Source organism: Erythranthe guttata, chromosome 3 (assembly GCF_056151865.1).
Source record: "Erythranthe guttata isolate IM_541 chromosome 3, IM_541, whole genome shotgun sequence".
Lineage (NCBI taxonomy): Eukaryota > Viridiplantae > Streptophyta > Magnoliopsida > Lamiales > Phrymaceae > Erythranthe > Erythranthe guttata.
The window spans coordinates 5755087-5770678 of record NC_142535.1 but is presented as its reverse complement, the minus strand read 5'-3'; the positions used below and the strand labels follow the sequence as shown (position 1 = coordinate 5770678).

General features: G+C 37.6%; 2 protein-coding genes across 2 annotated transcripts; both read right to left on the bottom strand.

Annotated features, from left to right (window-relative positions):
- Positions 1-952: 952 nt before the first annotated feature.
- LOC148771627 (uncharacterized) lies at positions 953-2496 on the bottom strand. The gene is made up of 2 exons (XM_088815151.1): positions 1911-2496; positions 953-1374 (listed from the first exon to the last, which is right to left on the bottom strand). The coding sequence occupies exons 1-2, from the start codon at positions 2494-2496 to the stop codon at positions 953-955; spliced, it is 1008 nt and encodes a 335-aa protein (XP_088671277.1).
- An 8285-nt stretch (positions 2497-10781) lies between these two features.
- On the bottom strand, positions 10782-14692 carry LOC148771626 (uncharacterized). Its single transcript, XM_088815150.1, has 2 exons — positions 14463-14692; positions 10782-11751 (listed from the first exon to the last, which is right to left on the bottom strand). The coding sequence occupies exons 1-2, from the start codon at positions 14690-14692 to the stop codon at positions 10782-10784; spliced, it is 1200 nt and encodes a 399-aa protein (XP_088671276.1).
- Between the last annotated feature and the right edge of the window lie 900 nt (positions 14693-15592).

Below are 15592 nucleotides of genomic sequence, written 5' to 3'. Positions count from 1 at the left end.
CTCGAGATATTTAATCATCTTTCCTTACATGGCTTCATATGTTTCTATGACTTGGTTTAAACTAGTTGGGAGTCACTGTACGTCACCAACTTCTTAGCTCCAGCTACTTGAGCTAACTTCAAACCAGCTACGAGGGCTTCGTATTCCGTTTCATTATTTGAAGCCGGAAATTCTAGCTTCAATGGGAACTCCAAGGCATCGCCTTCGGGACTCGTGATCCAGATTCCCGCCCCACTGCCTCCTATAGTAGAGGAACCGTCTACTTGAACTGTCCAAATTGAGGAGGAACATGAAGATTCGCTAAAGACCATTTCGACGAGAAACTCCGCAAGGACTTGTGCTTTGATCGCCGGACGTGATCGAAATTATACCCCATATTCACTGAGCTCGATTTCCCACTTGGCTAAGAGGGAAATTTGTCAAAACTACTACCTGGTGTGATTGGAAGTAAGGCCTCCATTTTCGTGCGGTCGTGATTAGTGCTAAGGCCAGTCGTTCTATGTTTGAATATCTTTGTTCGGCTCCCCGTAGGGTGCAACTGACGTAGTAGATAGGTTTATGCCCTCATTCGCCTTCAAGCACTAAAACTGCGCTGATTGCCTCTGACGTAGTTGCTGAATACAATAAAAGTTCATCATCTTCCCTTGGTTTGGTCAAGAGGGGTGGCGATGCTAGGTATTGCTTCAGCTCCTCGAATGCCTTTTGGTACTCTTCTGTCTACTTGAAATTCTTCCTGTCTCGCAGCACTCTGAAGAAAGAAAGTTCTTTGTCTGCCGAGCGGGAAATAAATCGATTTAGTGATGCCAAACAACCATTCAATTGTTGGACGTTTTTTATGGACTTGGGATGGGCCATGTTGATCAGGGCGTCAATCTTAGCTGGATTACTTCGATTCCTCGCTGTGAGATCAAGTAACCTAAGAATTTCCCACCTTTCACCCCGAACGAGCATTTCAAATGATTTTGTATTCCCTGAGAATAGCAAAGCACTCTTCGAGGTCCTTCAAATGGTTTTCGGCCTTGGTGCTTTTAACTAGCATATCGTCGATGTATATCTCCATGTTACGCCCATTGAGTTCGGCAAACATAGTGTTCACGAGTCGTTGATAAGTTGCACCGGCATTCTTGAGGCCGAATGGCATTACCTTATAGCAGTATATGCCTTGGTCAGTAATGAAGCTTCCCTTCTCTCGGTCTTCAGGGGCTAGTTGGATTTGATTGTACCCTTGGTATGCGTCTAGAAAGATTAACAACTCACATCCCGAGGTAGAATCCACAAGTTGATCGATCCTTGGGAGAGGAAATGGGTCCTTAGGACAAGCTTTCTTTAGGTCGGTGAAATCCACACATAAACGCCACTTTCCCCCCGATTTCGCTATTAGGACAACATTTGACAACCACTTAGGATATTGGACCGGGCGTATTTTTCCAGCCGCGAGGAGCTTATCCACTTTCTATTTGATATGTTTATTATGTTCTGGTCCAAAAGTCCTTTAATTTTCTTTTGCTTAACTGGCCTGAGTTTCGGGTCAACGTCGAGCCGATGGACAACTTTAGATAGGGGGATACTTTCGAAATCTTCTGCTCTACATGCAAAAACATCACCGTTCTTTTGGAGGAAACCTACGAGCTTCGCTTCCACCTAGAGCTCAAGGCTTGTTCCCACTCGGAGCAGTTTATCTTGATTACCCGGAATCAACTCTATGTTTTTCAATTCTTCTTCTGTTTCGAGTCTCGTGTTGTCGGCTTGTTGATCGGTTGAGGAGGTGATGAGCGCATCTTTGACAACCATCACCCATTTTCTCTATAGAAGATTGGGAGTGTCATCCCCTCCTCCCACTTGCTTTTTGTTCCAAAGTTGAGGTGTCCTTAAGGTATTCACATAACATTCTCGAGCAACGCGTTGATCACCTACGGCTTCTCTAATTCCACTAGTTGTAGGAAATTTCAACTTCATATGATATGTTGATGGGATTGCTCTGAAGAGGTTCATACTTGGACGCCCCAAAATCACGTTATATGTAGATGGTGCCTTGACGACCAAGAAGTTAACGGTGTTTTTTGCCTGGCATGGGAATGAGCCCAAAGACAAGACGAGGGAAATTTCTCCCACAGCTTCGATGGCGTGTCCTATAAAACCTACTAGGGACGTTTTCACGGGTGCAAGTTTAGCATTGGCTATCCCTAGTTTTTCGAAAGCGTCGTAGTATATAATGTCAGCCGATCTACCGCCGTCTACCAAAATTTTCTTCACCAAGTAATTGGAAATTGATGCAGAAATGACCAACACATCGTTGTGCTCACCACATGGCCCCTCGAGATCGTCGTCGCTAAATGCGATCTCCAAGTTTGGGTGGTGAACATGGTAAACATGTTCCGCTGGACGTTCTGACGTAGAGTATGATCCTCCTACTGCCCGCGTTGATGCGCGGCGCGCACTGGGGGTGTCACCACTCGAGGTTCCTCTGGAAATGACTGTGATTATTCCTTGAGTCATAAGATTATCGTCCTCACGATCTTTCCGAGGATTGGGACGTTCTCCTTTCTATAGAAAATGTGGTTTACTTTTGAATTTCGAGTGTAGCGAGGTATCCACAAATTCACCAAGGTGTCCCTTCTTAACCAGTCTCTCGATTTCTTGCTTAAGTTCGAAGCATTCGTCGGTAGTGTGGCCCCAATCTCGATGGTATTCACAAATATTTATCCAATTTTTGCCTTTTCGGATTTTCTTTCATCTGTCGTGGGGGTTGGACCAAAACCTTTCTGTTCTGCCACCATCCATACTTCCATGAGTTTTGCTTTTAGGGGAGTGAACTTTGTGTTGGGAATCGGACACGTTTACGCAGCGGAAAACAAAAAAAATATATGAAAAACAATTTTAATCACATAAACACGTACTCGATAATAGCAATTAATTGCGTACCTTAATGCTTCCAGCGCAAATTAAAATACTACATGCATATTAATTCGATAATTAAATCATGTAGCATGCTCGCAGTAAATAATAATTCATACATAAACAATTTCATGAAAACATTCAAGCAAAATCATACTGCGAATATCAACATTTAATTTAATTAGATTAAATTAAAACAATACAATACGGATCCGAAAATTACCTCTTAAAGCGTGAGGCGAATTCTCGGATTGAAGCAAACTGCCACGGAAACCAACCCGTGCAGTCGGGAGCTGCGACGGACGTGCGGGCGGCGGCGGCGACAGACGCGCGGGTGAATCACGCGCTGTCTTTGGGCGGCGCGTAAGAGCGCGTACGGCGGCTGTTCGGCGAGTGCTTCTCGGCGATTTGACTCCGTTGTCTTCCTCCTCTCGGATTTCACCTCGTAGACCAAGTTCTACTAAATACGTGGCACTAGACACGCAAAATTTAGAATAAACGGAAGAATAAAATAAAAAGGAATAGGACTACCAAAGAGTATCGGCGCGTGGGGCACCGATTTCCGGCGACGGTGGGGTCGGAGATGGCAGCGGCCGTGTGTGTGAGCGGCTAGGGTTTCTTGTGTATTGTGCAAGACCTATAAATCTTATATTTATAGTGTCTTGTATAAAAGCCCTAACGGGCTTAAGTTGTACCAGGCCCAACGAGCTTAAGTTCGTTAGTCTTTCGTCGCTCGTTTATCACAACTCAATGATTGGAAAATTATAAAAATTATATTTTCGGAATCATAGAAATGTCCTCGTCATTACGAATGCCAATTCTCGATTTCCAATTTCTAAAAGTGGAAACCTTAATTCACTGGACCTTCTAAATTTGGAAACTTCCCAATTTAGAAAGTTCACTAAGATGTTCGCCTAGTTCTTTCCTTTTCTTATTCTCATTCATAATTCCAAATTACGGATGTTGGACTCAATCATATTGACTTCATATTATGCAAAGATTAAACATTTTTATCTTTGACCGTCTACTCAAAGAACTCGAGTGCACGAGCAGTGTGACCCTCGATGGTTCAGGTGTAAGCTAGCCGTGGGTCCACGACTCTTTGCGGTTTAAACTCGTCCCTAGAGTTACAATTAAGATGAAGCTCGTTTCAACTTAATCACCCAACGAATCAAGATTGGCGTCTAGCAACTATGCTTCATGATTCCCTAGATACAAGTGAAGTGCCTGCAAGAACCGTGTGATATAGTTAACGTACAGTACGATCCCTTCGATTCATATGTCCCGATTGAACTAGAGGCATTGGTTCATCGAGACCTATTTTCAAGTTCAATAACTGTGCGATCGTTCTAAGTATTGTAATCGGTACGTGCATGACTTAGAGAATCGAATTCCCTAATCATCACTTAGTCAGCTCTGGCCAGAGACTTAAAGATTACAAACTATGAGAACACACAGGACATCCAAGATTATTCTAGGGCTCTTTGAAGAGAAAGTGGCCGCAGTTGATCTCAATTCATTCATTTTCGACAGTTGAGTTGTTAGAAACTCAATTTTCGCCCACAAGATTGAGCATATTACATAGACCTCCCTGTTAAGTTGGATTTAATTGCATATGAACCCCTTCTATTTAAAAAATAATACAAAGACCACGCTTAAATTTTAGAGCAAATGACAAATAGCCCCATGACAAATGCACTTAATTAAAAAAGGACATCCTACTTTTTTGTCTTGCAAATATATCCACATCATCCAAACTTATTTGCTAATACGGAAAACTCTTTCATATATACTAAAATTACCTCCAACTCCTTGAAACCCTAATTCAACTCTTATCTCATGATTTACACCCCAATTTTGCTCAATTTCACCAATTAACCAATTTTGACCACCACTGTCAGTGTCCGATGTTGACTTTTTTTTATGAATTTCTTTTCCGGCAGGTCAGCCGTTGTTGACCGTCAGCCTCCATGTTGACTTTTTTATAACTATTTTTCATTAATATTACTGTCTTGGCCTGCAGTCAAATACTCATCGAATACTAGCAGTTCATATTGGAAGTGATCTTTCAAAAGATACGGTAATCTGGACTATACTTCGAGTGGCAACTTCTCTGTGAAATCATGCTATCAAGTTATTCTTGCAGGTCGAGTGCACACCAAAGATTCGTCGAGTCACCGAGATGGGGAAGTTAGTGGAATGGTAAAAAAAAAGCTGGAAATTTATTTGGTCTATTCTCATTCCCCTCAAAGTTCATATCTTTACTTGGCGGGCCTGCTCAGATATTTTCCAACATGTTTAGGTAATATGCAACTGTTATAGCTATAAATATATCCTATCTTCTTTCATATTCTTCTTAGAGCATCCACTACCACTAAGGGAAAAGAGTTGTGGATGGGGTACATATGTTACACCCGGTTAAGTTTACCAAGGTCTAAGCTTTCGACATTCACAATTAATAAATTGATCACTTAGTTACATATTTTTATTATATTGAAAATGAGATATTTTAAGAACGAACACCCGATTGGGGGTTGATCTGGACCCTTAACCTGTCTATATATCAAAAATCAATAATTACATAAATAGTCTAATGCAATCAATATGCTATAGCTCGAACAATTGCTAAAAAAGCAATTGCCAAAAAAAACCTATCAAAAATAGAATAATACGAGCAAAACATGAAGCCCAAACTAATGAGAAAACATAAGAATGAGAATGATCACATAAAACCTTAGAGAATCGAGAGATTCCGTTACTTCACAACAATAGTCGAGGCCACTTATAGTTCCACCAAAAATGCGCAGAACAGGTGTAACGACTGCAAACAACATATGGCACCATGCGGCAAAAAGACAACTCCAAATAAACTCAAACATACTATGACCACCCCATCATTGCCCAACATAGAATAAATGAGAACCCGCCTATGAAAAACTACTAAAAATATACACTGCAAAAACAAAAAAGGGTGAAAATCATGGAACCTATGTAGAAGTTTGACTTTGAAAGGACGGATACCCAAGCTGGTCCATTTGAATCATCTGATGTATAGTCCGGGGGAGCTCCGCTGTAGTGAAGGTACAAGCCAACTCAGTTTGACACCCCAAGTTGGCTAATGCGTCAGCGACTGAATTGCCATCTCGATAGATATGTGTAATCCGATAATCTAAGGTGGAATGGGAGTTCCGAATAGCCGTAAGTGAACCTGAAGGCTCCAATGACCTCTGTCAGAATGCGAAACAAGGCGGACCACTACCTCTGCATAGATCTCAATCCAAACACTCTAAAGTTGTCTCTGAATGATGAATCTCAACCCCGAAGCAAGTGCAACAAGCTCGGTTGCGATGGTACTTGGGGCAAAAATTTGCTCGTGAAATGCAGGATGGCCTCCGCGTTGGGGCCTCTGATAATCCCGCCAATGGCTGCTATACTGTGTTTAGTTACACCCAACTAGGGTCCGTGGGATGCCAAACAACTCGGCGAGGTGGATGAGCTGGTGGACTGGCACGATAAAATAGGTCAATCCAGCTCTTCGCCGAAATAACCTCGTATGATGTAATATCCTGATGTGTTGAACGACCTTGTATATGATAGAGGATGCTAGAAGCGTGATACCCCTATGCTTGCCATCATTTCTTGTATTCCATAAGAACTGTTGGCGCCAGATTTCCGATTATTGAAGATCGAGGAAAACGGAAAGTATTTGGGCAAATTGTTCGAACTCCGGATAATGTAAAGCCTGTTGGGTATAAATGGGTATTTGTCCGTAAGAGAAACGAGAATGATGAAATTGTACGATATAAAGCCCGCCTTGTAGCTCAAGGCTTTTCCCAGCGGTCTGGGATGGATTATGATGAGACGTATTCACCAGTGATCGATACGATCACTTTTCGTTTTCTTATAAATATGGTCGTCCAAGAGGGACTGGATATGCGTCTAATGGATGTTATAACAGCCTATCTATTTGGTTCACTAGATTCTGATATTTATATGAAAATTTTCGATGGATTTAAAATGCCAAACTCTTGCGCTCCTCGTGAGCTGCACTCAATCAAATTACAAAGATCATTGTATGGTCTAAAGCAATACGGTCGCATGTGGTATCAAGGAAGATTAAAAAAATGACCCTATTTGCCCATGCGTTTTTATTAAAAGATCAGACCGGATTTGCTATCATTGCCGTTTATGTAGATGACATGAACCTGATTGGCACTCCTGAAGAGTTGGTCAATGCTACTGAATACTTAAAGAAAGAGTTTGAGGTCAAAGACATTGGAAAAACCAAAATTTGTCTTGGAATAGAGCTTGAGCATAAAAATAACGGCATACTTATACACCAATCTGCATATACTAAACGATTGCTCAAAAGATTTAATATGGAAAATGCTAATCCATTGAGCACCCCTATGATTGTGTGCAATTCAGATCCTAAGAAGGATCCGTTCAGACCTGAAGAATTCAATGAGGAGATACTTGGCCCAGAAGTGCCATATCTCAATGCTATTGGAGCGTTAATGTATTTAGCACAATGCACTCGACCTGATATCGCTTTTGCGGTAAATGTGCTTGCGAGATACAGTTCTGAGCCAACCCGGAGACACTGGAATGGTGTTAAACATATTTTTCGTTATCTCAGTGGTACTGCGGATTTTGGATTATTCTATTCAAAAAATAAAACTAAACAAGGGTTAGTTGGTTATGCCAATGAGAGATATAGATCTGATCCGCACAAAGCTCGCTCACAAACTGGATATTTGTTTTGATATAATGGTACATGTATATCTTGGCGATCTACCAAACAAACATAAGTGGCCACCTCCTCAAATCATTCAGAAATAATTGCACTTTATGAGGGTGGCAGAGAATGTGTTTGGTTAAGATCGGTCATTTCACATATACGAAATTCTTGTCAATTAAATCCAGTTACAAATACGCCCCCTACTATTTATGAAGATAATGCTGCTTGCTTAGCACAAACAAGAGGCGAATATATAAAGGGTGATAGGACCAAGCATATATCACCAAAATTATTTCATACACACGAGCTTCAGAAGAATGGAAAAAATTGATGTCCAACAAATTCGCTTGTGTGACAATCTTGCTTATTTATTTACAAAGTCCTTACCGACATCTACTTTTGAGAAATTGGTATACTCCATTGGAATGAGAAGAGCCAATGTGAGGTAAGATTGACGCCCCATCTCAGAAATTATATTGCTCATTTCAAGGGGAGCAATGGTGCACTGCACTCTTTTTCCCTTATGACTGATTTCGTCCCACAGGGTTTTCCAGTAAAGGTTTTTGACGAGCCAGCTTATGCACACAGCTAGATTTGAGACACTAAAAATTAGTGGTACATCTAAGGAGAAGTTTTGTGATATATCAGAAGTAGACTTCCGCACTAAGTTTTGTATTGATGACTAATCTTCTAGTAATACGTGTCAATAAATGAGATAATTTCTATTTTGTTTGATGAGTATCAAGTGTAAAATTTGATGTATAAATAGATGGCTTTTATTAATTAAATATTTATTATATCACCTTTCTCTGCGGATCAATACATCTTCCATAATACAATAATGTATATTATATAATATTACTTTGAATGCTTTCAACAGTATGCAGTTCAATTCATGAATATAGCGTATGTCTTCATCTTTTCAATTACTTAAAATTCATAATTATATTATATTTTATATTTTACAACAAAAACCATATTATTAATGTTTTGACTGTTAAATTTTCTCGGCCCTCCTCCTTTACCCGGGCTTGGGACCGGCTGTGTTGAGAAAATAAAATATTGCAGGCACAGGCACAGGCAGAGTTACAATAATAAACCTATATAGTATATACAACTACCAACACTAAAACACACCCACATAATCACAGATAGATAGAAGCAAGGAAATTGTACATACCATTCCAGACGACAAATATTAATTAAGGCTGAGAAATATTTTGATTCATATAACATATCTACTAATCAACTAATGCCTCCAGGCTATTATTACATTCGACAAAATTGTTTTTACGAGTCTACGTACTGGCAAACAATTAGTAGGTTAATTTTATAAGTAAATTAATTAATACGGTATACCACTAATCCCTAAGCAGCTAAAAATCACAGAAAATAGTGGATGGGATAAAAGCTTAGTTACTACAAAAAAAATCTTTTGTACTCGTTTAAATCATTCATTTCCCTTTTTTTTTTTCCTTTTTTTTTTAATTATTGTGGCGAACATTTGATGAAGGAAAAACCTCATGTGAAAAAAATTACCAAAGTCTTATCGGGGACAAATCTAAGAGGAAATAAATTTTATCAACTGATACTTACACATTTACACAGAAACAAACCTAATCAAATAAATTCACCGAGTCTTGAAAAATGCATCACTTTAGCGTATTACCAGTGTTGGATAAAAACATTAACCTTCAATCTGCAGAAGACAATTTCACGCAATAGAAGTACAAATCACGATGAAGAACTGTGCACAATGGTACTCCAAAGCATATTCAATAGATTTCAAACATCCTTAAAACAACAGAGCAGCGAATCTAAAATCTCTTCATAAGAATCACAACATACGAGCAGAAACCAAGGCCCTAACAGTCAACTTCAAATACGGCAGCCACTTGACAACAATGGATCATAACATCAACAAATCACTACATGCACGAAATCCAACTAAAGCACGTTTATTATTCTGAGATAAAAGTGTCATGAAGCAAGTTAATATGATAAAAGTGTCTCGTGGAATCGAGAAATACACGATAGGGATGATTAACTGAAGACTGCCAAAGAAAAATAAAGTAGATAAAAAGTCACAGATACGGAAAAGCGAACCACCCAAAGATAAAAAGTTAATAACCAACAAGTGAAAGAAGAGTCAAAATTCTCGACACATAGTAGGCAAAAGTTCAGTTATGAATAAGATTTTCAGGCTCTAGTTTAAAGCCCAAGAGAATATCAATGTCAACATCCGTTTTAGTAGTCATACCGAATTATAATTTTACTAGATTACTTAGAAAAGTGAATTTTCGGACAAATAGAGACTTGAGTTAGAAAAGTGAATTGTTGTTCTTTTGTGGTCTCTCCTTCTCTTTCTCTATTATTGTTATTTACGTTCTTATGCATTTCAACAATCACCAAACCAAAGAGTTAGATTAAATAGGTCATTTTACAACAACAATATACATAAACTGAACTATTTTCCAATTTTCAAATCCTAAACTTCATAGACAGCATATCAAAACCGGCAAAAATTCAGGGAAGACAAGCATTTAATTGATGCATTGTTAGTTCTTTTATAAACATACAACAATTTTTTTATTCGAAAATCATAATGACAATGTTGTGAACTGAATAATCTGATTGAATTCTATAATGGAAGCTCACGTTATAATCAATATTAAACAAGCTAAAAATTATACAATTTTCCAATTTTCAAATCCTAAACTTCCTTGGCAGCAATTTTATACAAACTTATACTAGTCGAATTTCTTTTAAGGAAAACTAAACAAATTTGGCACACAAAGCATATTCGGATGTTCGAATGCTACTTCTTCAAGTTGGGTTAGCGTTCCTAGAACCATTCCGGTATATAAACACAATATTGCAAGAAACCGGGCGTACCTAACTGACGCATAGTTCTTTCATACATAGTACAATGCTTCATTACAAAATGATAATGACAATGTCGTGAAACGAATAATCTGATTGAATTTTATAAAGAAAGCTAACCTTAATAAACGAGCTAAACGCAACAGAAATCCTAGCTAAGAAACAAGACGCGTCTAATTAATAATTTAAAAACAAATTATAGATTGAGCATCCAAGAAGCCTTCATCATCCAGTCAATATATATCAAACTAGACTGCGAGTCTTAATCTATAACAATAACTCGTCTCCTCCTGGAAACAGCATTCAGATTAGTGAAGAATAGACTATTCTTATACGGGTCCAAATCAACGAAACACAACTCATCGTCTACAAATTCTTCGAAAGTATTGTCACAAAGGCTATATATTAGAAATCTTGCACTTTCCAATCGAATCACAATCTTGTCTTCCAGAAAGCAAAGTGGCCTAAACGACCAAATCGAAGTCTGCACATTCTCAATAACCGAGAACTCGTTCCAGCAGTTCTTGAAGCTGCTGCCCTTTTCCTTAATCCAGAACCGAACCTTCGTCTCATCCCCTAAAGCATTGCAGTACAAACACAGACTATCTTTCAAACAAGCCACGGAGACATGGTCCTCGTCGGTTAGTTGTTTAGGCTTCTGCAATCTCTTGAGCTTGTCGATTCTTGAATCGAAATACACCACGTGTCTAACATCCTCTTTGTCTCTCCAAACCCAATAATAAGCTCCGTCAGCAAAAACCCCCGAATGGGTCCCTTTGAACGGGAACCCTACCCTACGAGTCCAAGTATCGGTCTTGCAACAAAAAACAGCGTAATTCTTTCCGGCAGCGAAAACAACCTTGAAATCGTGGATCGCAGGATCGTAACAGATCCCGTAATTCATATCCTCGTAAAAGGTGTATCTGAAAGTGAAATACGTCTCCGTACGAGTGGATGGATTCCACAATGCGTAGCACGTGGGCTTGAAATAGGAATCGGTTAACAGAAGCACTCCGTTGCAATGGCATAACACTGTATTCCAGCCATATGGGCCGCTTAATACAGCTTCTCTGTGGAATTTTTGAGCTTCTAATTTAAGCAGGGAAAAAGCTCCTTGAAAAGATCTGTTCTTGATTAGAAAGAGATGCGGAGAATTCGAGAATTGAAGATGGGTGTGGGTGAAAACAGGATCGGAGATAATGGAATTCCATGATTTGGAAACTGATTTAAACCTAAGAAGAGACTTAATCGGTAGGTGTAGTAGGATAATTTCGATGATCTCGGAAGATTTGAGGTATGGTGTTCTATTGACATGGCCGATTGATTACTTTGCCGATGTTCTTTCTGGTTTTAGGGTTTGTAGAGCTAAATGAATTGAGGCGCGTGGTTTTTTGATTTTGGGTGTTTCCTGCTGCAGGCGTTGGGCTCAAATAAAAGGCGTAGTTTTCAATTGCGTGAATTGCGTTTTGCACCCCGGGATTAACAGTGTTTGGCATTTTACACCCTATCATTTGAAAATTGGCCAAGTCCAACCTCACAAAATACATCTCATTTCTCAATTTGTTGTGATATTTTTGCCAAAACTTAATAATATATCGTCATATTTTACACATTTGAACAATTTTCATTCTTCTATGTTTTGTTTTCTTACTTAATATTTATTTTAATTATTTGACTTGTATATAAAATTTAAAAAAAAACGTAACTGGTGATTTATGTCTTGCATAAAGAATTTATATAAAATTCCTAATTCAATTTTTATTTTCAAAAAGTCCTAATTTTCCATAAAATTAATACATATTAAAAAAATAGAATGAGAACTGTTGGACATTATTATTATTTTTTAAATGTGTAGTTAAATGGATTAATTAAAATAAGGCTTTATGTATATTTTTGTTAAACTAAAAACTTTAATATACCATCAAGCATGAAAATCCCTTCAAAAGTTAATATATTGTGACATATTGATTTTTGGGTTAAACTCTCATAAAGAATTGATGTGGGGTGCATTGTGCCATGAGAAATATAATTTGAGGGTGGACTTTGCTAATTTTAAAATATTGGGGTGCAAAGCGCCAATTAGGGTTAATTGTGGGGTGCAAAATGCAATTCACCTTTTTCAATTTAATATATTTTTTTAGGGTAAAATACGAAAACTCCCTGAACTTAGGCTAAATAACGAAAAACACCCTCACCTATTCGTAAATACCAAAAACCCACTGAAGTTTGTTTTCGTCTTACATCAACCCCTTTACGGTGTGACTTTTCACGATTTTTTTTTATTCCAGGAAATAGACTTTACACAATTTCAAATATTTCTTTTATGTTTCACCCATTTAACAGAAGGTATAATAGATTGTACACATTTTCTGTTAAAAAACTCGATCAACAGTTAATTCGATGGGGATTTTGGTTGTTACGAATCGGTGGGGATGTTTTTTGTTATTTATGTTTTCAAATAAACAACATATTTTCTCTATAATTTTTGCCCATACAACAACAGGTTTGAAGTAAAAACAAATGGATTGGCTAAAAGTTAATCAAAAATATTTTATATAGTTAACAGCACGCTCGATTACTTTGAATTTACTAAAAGTGGCTTAGGGCAACTTAGTTGGATAGTTTAGGTAGAAAATAGACAGCTTAGATTAAAAATAGTTAATTTAGTTGGAGAATTTGGACTAATAATAGACATCTTAGATAAAAACAACTTTTTTTTCCAATGACGTTGTGAAGGAATTTAGGCGGTCGGTGGCCAGGTACTGATAGGGAGAGGCGGAAAAGTGGAAGAAATACTCTTTCCTGAAGTGAATGTAGTCTTAAGGACGGGTAAGTTGGATGATAATACAGTATTTTCAGTCTCTAGATGACTATTTTCTGTCTAAGCTCTCTAATTAAGTTGCTCGAATAACTTTTAGCAAAATTGAAAATATGACTGTCCTTATTTAAAAGGGCATTGGTACCCAAGCGTGTTTAGCAAATTGCTTCAAACATATATATTTACCGTTTTACTTTACATATGTATTTAGAAAGCCCAAAAATAATATTTTTGTCTATCTTCGTTCATTCTCCCAAATCCCGTGTAAAATGAACTCAAACTCTTGCAAGAGATTTGGGTGTATTTACCCTAAATGAACAAAAAAATTATTATTCTAAAAAATGAAATCCGGGTGCATTTATCCAAAACTCATTCATGAGTTTCCGGTAATTGTACCTGAAATCGTCATACTTTTTGTATTTTTTTAACAAAATTCAAGATTAAGAAAGTTAAATCGAATATCGATCTTTAAAAATTATTGAATTTGATAAGTATGGAAATAATTATACATTAATTTTATTTAAAAACATTAAATTGAAAATCTATGTTTAACAATTATTGAACTCTATGATGCACGGATACTTCAACCCACACGCGTTTCCATGTTTCGGAAACATTTCGGAAATCGAAACTCCATGACACCTGTCGGAAACGTTTTGGGGCCATTTCAATAAATATTTAAAAGTTTCGGGGACGTTTCTTTTAATAACGAAATATTTGAAACGTATTTCCACACAAAAAAAATCTAAGTTTCATTTTAAATAGAAACTCCGAATTGCATAAGCTTAAAAAAATCTTAAATATTATGTCTCATTTTCACTTCTAGTGGTGTTTTTATATTTTGGGGAGATGTGGGATAACCCCCTAGTTTTGAAAATATATTGGGATAGGTCCTATGGATTTTTCTTTGCTAGTCAAAAACCTATATTATAATCTTAATTTGATAGACTCCCTAGACAAATTGAAATACCCGTTTTGCCCTTTTAATTACAATTTAAAACCCTAACTCCTAGCTTTTTTTCTTTTCCACTCCCACATCTATCTATGGGTCGTCATCTCTCCCCTCTCTCTCCCTCTCTCTTTCTTCCTCTCTCTTCATCTCTCTTTAACTCTCTCTCTATCCACAGCCCTCCGCGGCCCATCTCTTCTCCCCCACCGCCTTGCGCCGCCCACCGCCGTTGCTTTCCCCCACCTCCTTGCGCCGCCGCCGCTGCTCCTCCTTGCATCGCCGCCGCTGCTCTTCCTTGCGCCACCACCGCTGCTCCTCCTTGCGTCGTCGCCGCTACTTCCCACTGCCTTTGCGCCACCGCCCCTTTTCGCTTATTCGAAGCCAATCGCCGCCTTGAATCACCCATCCAAATTGAATAGACTCGATGATGCCAAAAACATGATGGATGAGGGTCTGTTTGTTTTAAATTCGTTTTAAATCTCTTTCTACTTCCGTTTGATGAAATGGTTTCTACGTTATTGTTTTAGTTTCTTCTCTTTTTTTTTGTTGAGGGACGGCTCAATCCAGATCTATTATTTCTTATAAAAAAAACTCAGATCTACTATGCTTTTATTTTTTCTTTGTTTTTTTAATTGATCTACTATGTTTTTCAATATTTGTGAACAATTAATATTATAATCTTTTTCTTTGGATTAATTTGATTTTTTTTCTATGATTCTTATCTTGTTTATTTTTGTTATAAATCGTACGTCATTTATTTTTTGTATTTATTTTGAAAATGATCCGAAATGCCTCAAGTGTAAGAGATTTGTTTGTCTGTAGTAGAAACTTAATCAGTAGTGGTTACTTAGATGAGTGATTTGGGTCAGGTAATATACAATTATATGTAGTCATATACAGTTATATGCAGTCATGTATAGTCATGGTTACATATAACTATACATGACTATAGAACTTGTAGTATACTATAGTTATTTGTAGTTGATTTGAGTACAGTAAATTTATCAAAAAAAAAAAACCATTTTTTTTTGTATTTTTCATGTAATCTAACTCGCATGTTCCATTTTTCTCTTTAACTCGTATATTTTTGTCGCAGGTTTGACTTCTTGTATAATTTTATGAGATGCAGAGAATAAGATGTAATGAAGTGCCTTGTGAAGTTGGATTCATGCTACAATAGTCTAGACTTTATATCACGATATATAACTATAGATAATTGTAGATAACTCTAGTCATATGTAGTAACATATAGTTATATGTATGCTATAGGTTTTTTAATGTACAATAATGCTTGTTCATGTTTGAA

Excerpts from the sequence above, each read along its gene's own strand:
- LOC148771627 (XM_088815151.1), bottom strand. The coding sequence starts at position 2,496 with ATGACTCAAGGAATAATCACAGTCATTTCCAGAGGAACCTCGAGTGGT. Across the intron at positions 1,375-1,910 it reads TGGAATTAGAGAAGCCGTAG|CGAAATCGGGGGGAAAGTGG; the intron begins GTGATCAACGCG and ends TTGTCCTAATAG.
- LOC148771626 (XM_088815150.1), bottom strand. The coding sequence starts at position 14,692 with ATGGGTGATTCAAGGCGGCGATTGGCTTCGAATAAGCGAAAAGGGGCG. Across the intron at positions 11,752-14,462 it reads GAGATGGGCCGCGGAGGGCT|GTTTAAATCAGTTTCCAAAT; the intron begins GTGGATAGAGAG and ends GTCTCTTCTTAG.